General features: G+C 36.5%; 1 protein-coding gene across 1 annotated transcript in view; it reads left to right on the forward strand.

The window, feature by feature from the left end:
- Positions 1-4,087, forward strand: part of MMUT (methylmalonyl-CoA mutase) — a 35,677-nt gene extending 31,590 nt beyond the window's left edge. The window contains exon 13 of the mRNA XM_019457367.2: positions 3,755-4,087. Coding sequence (XP_019312912.1) covers positions 3,755-3,883 — 129 coding nt within the window. The 3' untranslated portion in view covers positions 3,884-4,087. The remainder of the gene's footprint in view (positions 1-3,754) is intronic.
- The last annotated feature ends 1,913 nt before the right edge of the window (positions 4,088-6,000 follow it).

A 6,000-nucleotide genomic window follows, 5' to 3' on the forward strand; every position in this document is an offset into this window, starting at 1 on the left:
GGCTTCCAAGTATTTTCAGCAAGGTTAGCAGCCTTATGATGCCTGCTTCTTTCATGAAGGAGGCAATATGATACTCCTGGCCAGTTCAGTGGAGGATGTTTTAAAATACCAACTTTTTTTTTTTTTTTAATGTTTATTCATTTTTGAGAGAGAGACAGAGACAGCGTGAGCAGGGGAGGGACAGAGAGAGGGAGATAGAATCCAAAGCGGGCTTGAGGCTCTGAGATGTTAGCACAGGGCCCAAAACGGGGCTCAAACCCACAAACCTTGAGATCATGAGATCATGACCTGAGCTGAAGTCCAACACTTAACTGACTGAACCACCCAGATGCCCCTAAAATAACAACTTTTTATTTGAAAATAATTCCAAACTAATAGATAATAAAAATAGTACAAAGGACACCTGTATACCCTTTACTCAGATCTACTTGTTTCTCACATTTTATCCCCTCACTAAAGTATATTTTATAAGACTGTGTTAAGGCTTAGGTAAGTCAAGAAGCCTTTCTCCATTTGCAATATTTCACGGTCCTCTTCCAGGTGAGTTCACCTTCCAAATCCACAAGTCAGGTGAGAGAATAAATGGTGCATAGCATTACTAGGAAAGATAGAATGAAATAACTTATCCATTTGGCCATCCCCAATTTGGAGATCATTGTTATTGTTTCACAAGTTTCTTTATGAAATCTTAAATCTATAGCACCTGCCCAAGAATAATGATGTGTTTGGGGTATCTTTAATGTGTCAAATGTTGAGGTTATAAAAATGATTAGAAATGTTCTCTACCCTTAGAAGTTCAGACTTAGAAGAAGAAAAGTTAAATAAGATGTGTTAAGTACCATTGAAGAATTATAATATTGTAAGAGTATTACAAGGAAATAATAGAAACAGCAAAAAAGTCATCGGGGATAATTAGCACAACCATTTACTTTATCATCTAAATGTGACCACTTTTGAGAACAAATATGGGTGCTATTAAAAAGGGTGCTGTAAAAACAGGGTAATTAAAAAAATGAGCAGAGGATCTGAATAGACATTTTCCAAAGAAGACCTACAGGTAGCCAGCCAGGTACATGAAAAGATGCATCAGGGAAATGCAAATCAAAACTACAACGAGTTATCACCTCACACCTGTTAGAATGGCTATTCTTCTTTCTAGAAGGAAAGAAATAACAAATGTTGGTGAAGATGTGGGAAAAGGGTACCCTTGTGAGTTGTTGGTGTGGATCTAAACTGTTGCAGCCATTGTGGAAAACAGTATGAGATTCTTTAAATTAGAAATAGAACTGCCATGGGATCCAGCAATTCTATTTCTGGGTATTTATCCAAAGAATATGAAAACACTAACTCGGGGCACCTGGATGACTCAGTCGGATAAGCATCAGACTTCAGCTCAGGTCATGATCTCTCAGTTTGTGAGTTCGAGCCCCACGTCAGGCTCTGTGCTGACAGCTCAGAGCCTGGAGTCTGCTTCGGATTCTGTGTCTCCCTCTCTCTCTGCTCCTCCCCCCACTTGCATGCGCGCACTCTCTCTCTCTCTCTCTCAAAAATAAATAAACATTAAAAAAATTTTAAAAAAAAGAAAGAAAACACCCAAAGAGATACATGTACCCTCTGTTTTTTCCTGCATTATTTACAATAGCCAAGATATGGAAACAACTTAAGTGTCCATCCACAGATGAATGGATAAAGAAGTGGTATGTATACACCATAGAATATTATTTGGCCATAAAAAAGAATGAGACCTTGTCACTTGTGAAAACATGTGTGGAACTAGAGGGCATTATGCTACGTGAGATAAGTTAGACAAAGATAAATACCATATGATCTCATTTATATGCAAATCTTAAAAAAATGCAAAAACCGAAGCTCTTACATACAAAGAACAGATTGGTGGTTACCAGAGGCAAGGGGAAAGGGGATGGGCAAAGTGAGTGGAGGTAGTCAACAGCTACAAATTTCTAGTTATGAAAATAAATAAGTGATAGGGATGTAACATACACCATGATGACTATAGTTAATAATGCTGTAGGGCATGTTTGAAACTTACTAAGAGTAAATCTTAAAAGTTCTCAACACACATACACATGCACAGTTTTGTAGCTATGTGTGGTGACGGATGTTAACTGGACTTACTGTGCTGATCATTTTTCAGTATATACACAAATACTGAATCATTATGTGGTACACCTGGAGCTAATACGTTAAATGTCAATTACACCTCATAGAAAAAGGACTCCTAAAAACAAAGAGGGTACTGCAACAATAAGCACAAACCAGAATGTCCTAGGATATGTGATCACCCTTGTGGATAAGGATCAGGGATTTAGAGGATATCCTAAAACTCAATGTTATAGCTACAGATACTCCAACTTTTAAACAGACTACAGCCTGGAGCAGTATTTGTGTCCTGGGAATCTTTTCACTCAGACTGTTTAAAATAAATTAACAAATAGCAACAGCAACATGGGAGAATTTGTTTTTAAATGAGCTAATCTTTGTTTACAGAAAATCTGATTTCTTCACAAAGCCAAATTTAAAGCAGCATCATTCACCCAAAGAAAACAAAAACACTAATTAGAAAAGATATATGCACTGCTATGTTTATTGAAGCATTATTTGCAGTAGCTAAGATATGGAAGCAGTGGGGTGTGAAGGGCTTCATTTTCAAAAGAAATCGTTATGACACCTAAATATTTTTATATACAAATATGTCACATGAGTAATAAATGGCTGTAGTCTCACTGAAAAAGATTCAAATTGTATTGAATATGTGTGCATGTATGTATGTGTATATTAAAAACATGGAATATTACACAACCATAAAAAGGATGAGATTGTGCCATTTATGACAACATGGATGGACTTAGAGGGTGTTATGCTAAGTGGAATAAGTCAGACTGAGAAGGGAAAATACCATATGATTTCACTTATATATGAAATCTAAAAAAATATGTGAGTGAGTAAAAAGCAGAATGAGACCTATAAATACAGAGAACAAACTGGTGGTTGCCAGAGGGGAGGGAGTAGGGGTTGGGTAAAATGGGTGAAAGGGAATGGGAAATACAGGTTTCCAGTTATGGAATGAGTAAGTCAATGTAATGAAAGACACAGCATAAGGAATATAGTCAATGATATGATAACAGTGATATAACAGGACAGATGATAGCTACATTTGTGGTGGGCATAGCATAGTGTATAAACTTGAGTCACTGCTTTTTACATCTGAAACTAATATAACATTGTGTGTCAACTATACTCAAAAAAAAAAAAAAAATTAACAAAATAAAACACTCTCCAAAAGAAGAGTATCACCATTCACAAGTTGCAGACAAAATACCTTAGAGGAAATAAATAGCCTTGTAAGCTCAAACCTATAATGTGATACTGAATTAAACACAAATAATGACAAGTAGTAAAAATTTAGGTGAGAGAAAATTATACAGCTTAGGGCTCAGAAGTTCTCAATCAGTGGGGCATACAACTTCTACCACATACCACACACTGGGGTATTTGGAAAAGGGGCAGAGTATGCTTTGTTCTTTTAATGACTTCAAGTACAAGGGGTGCTGGCAGCTATTATTAGCTATCCCAGTGAAGGAAGAATTTTTCAACCCCAGATGCCATTAGTGTACCAGTTGAGACAGTTGGGGGCATCAGGGACAAAGAAAGGGCAGCATTTATTGCCCTTTAGTTTCATTTCCTTGAAATTAAATATTGTCTCTTTTATTAATTAAACAAATTCTTTCAACAGGATTATGAATTTCTGTTTGAAGTCGGAGTTTCCAGTGTATTTGGTCCTGGGACTCGAATTCCAAAGGCTGCCGTTCAAGTGCTTGGTGATATTGAGAAGTGTTTGGAAAAGAAGCAGAAATCTGTGTAACATCCTCTTTTTGAGTTAGCTTTTTTTCTAGAATAGTCTTTCAATGATGGTCAAAGAGTAAAACTGTGTCTTCAATTTAATTCAACCCCTGATACGTACTTTCTTAAAACTACATTAAAATACCTGACTTAAGAATTTTGTGATGTTATAAGCGTGTATGTACAGTTTCACTTTAAAAATTAAATATACTTAAAAACTCTATAATACATGCTCAGTACTTCATCAGAAACTCTAGACAGTGGTATTATTTCAGAAAATCATGGTATTTATTTGAAGTATTTCTTACAAAACTATTTTTCTATTTAAAAAAAATTAAACTTTACCCTCCCCCAAATTTCTGATTAGTCTCATTCTTCAGTTTAGCATTGTATTGACTTGAGCATGATAAAATAAAATTGATATATGAATAAAATAATTACACCTATCTTGGAAAAAATAAGGAAGCATATTTATGTAGAGAAACATATTGTGGTTGTGGTCCTCAACCAAACTCTACCAGAATTATTTCAATAAGAATATTAAGTTAGACCCAAAAGTTGGAACAGGGGAGAAATGGCAGAATATTGCTTCAAATCTGACTTTACTTTCTTCTTGGGCATGAACATGTGACTTTGTTATTGCTGGGCTTGGCTCAAGACCAGGAGAGTGGATGCTTATAAATATTTCCTAAGATGAATGTGCTTAGGTTGTTAATATATGACTTTCTCCAGAATGATGTTGTAAGCTGGGAGTATAGAAGCTAATGGTACAGTCCAAGGCTTAAGACTTGATAACCAAGGGAGTGCATGGTGTAAATCACAGCCTAAGGGCAAGAGAAGCTGATATGAAGTGTCCCAAATCAGTTAGTGAGGCAGGAAATAAAAGGGGTGAATTCCTCCCTCCTCTGCCTTTTACCTGTTTTCTTTTTCTTTCTTTCTTTCTTTCTTTTCTTTCTTTCTTTCTTTTTCTTTCTTTCTTTCTTTCTTTCTTTTTTTTTTTTTTTGAGAGAGTGAAAGAGAGAGAGAGAGAGAGAAGTGGGACTCACTCAAAGCAGGGCTTGTGTTTTACCTGAAGCAGGGCTCTTGCTCACCTGATGTAGGACTTGAACTCCCAAATCACAAGATCTTGACCTGAGCTACCCAGGTGCCCCTTTTGTTCTATTCGGGTCCGCAACAGATTGGAAGATGCTCGCACACGTTAGGGAGGGCAACCTACTTTATTAAATCCGCTGATTCAAATGCTAATCTTATCCAGAACAACCCTAACAGACACTCCCAGAAATAATATGTAATCAGGGCACCCCATGACCAGTCAAATTGATTACCTGTTGTAAGTACCTATTACCTAATATTATCACGGAGCCCTTGTACATTGCTGGTGGGAGTGTACAATGTTGTCGCTACTGGAGAAAATGATACAATTCCTCAAAAACACTGAACAGTTACCAAACAGTCCAGCAATTCCACTGCTAGGTATATATGCAAAAGAACTGAAAGTGAGGTCTTGAATAGATATTTGTGTACCCATGTTCATAGCAGCTTTATTCACAATAGCCCAGAGGTGGAAGCAACCCAAGTGTCCTTGAGAGATAAGTGGATAACAAAATGTATACTTAGAATACTAGTCAGCCTTAAGAAAGAAGGAAATCCTGACACATGCCACAACATAGAAAAAGCTTGAAGACATTATGCTAAATGAAATCAGCCAGTCACAAAAGGCAAATGATTTTGTTTATATGAGATTTCTAGAATAGTCAAACTCACACAGGCAGAGAGTAGAATGGTGGTTTCTAGGGCCTGGGGAGAGGGAATGGGGCATTAGGGAATTGAAAGGTTATAGAGTTTTAGTTGGGGAAGATGAAAAGTTCTAGAGATGGATGGTGGCAATGGTTGTACAGCAATGTGAGTGAACTTAAAGCCACAGTACATTTAAAAATGGTGAAGAAGGTAAATTTTATGTATATTCTACCACAATAAAAGTATTTAGGACAGTCTTTCCATATGGTACATATTTTATAAATGGTATTAATATTGTTATTGTAGTATTACTATTGTTAAAAAGAATGGTAAGGCATGAAGCTGGGAAGGTAGGCAGAAGCCAGATTGTGTACAGAGGCAAGTTAAGGGATTTGAACTTTA

This window comes from Panthera pardus, unplaced genomic scaffold (assembly GCF_024362965.1).
Source record: "Panthera pardus isolate Hobbes unplaced genomic scaffold, ASM2436296v1 HiC_scaffold_17, whole genome shotgun sequence".
In the NCBI taxonomy this organism is placed as follows: domain Eukaryota; kingdom Metazoa; phylum Chordata; class Mammalia; order Carnivora; family Felidae; genus Panthera; species Panthera pardus.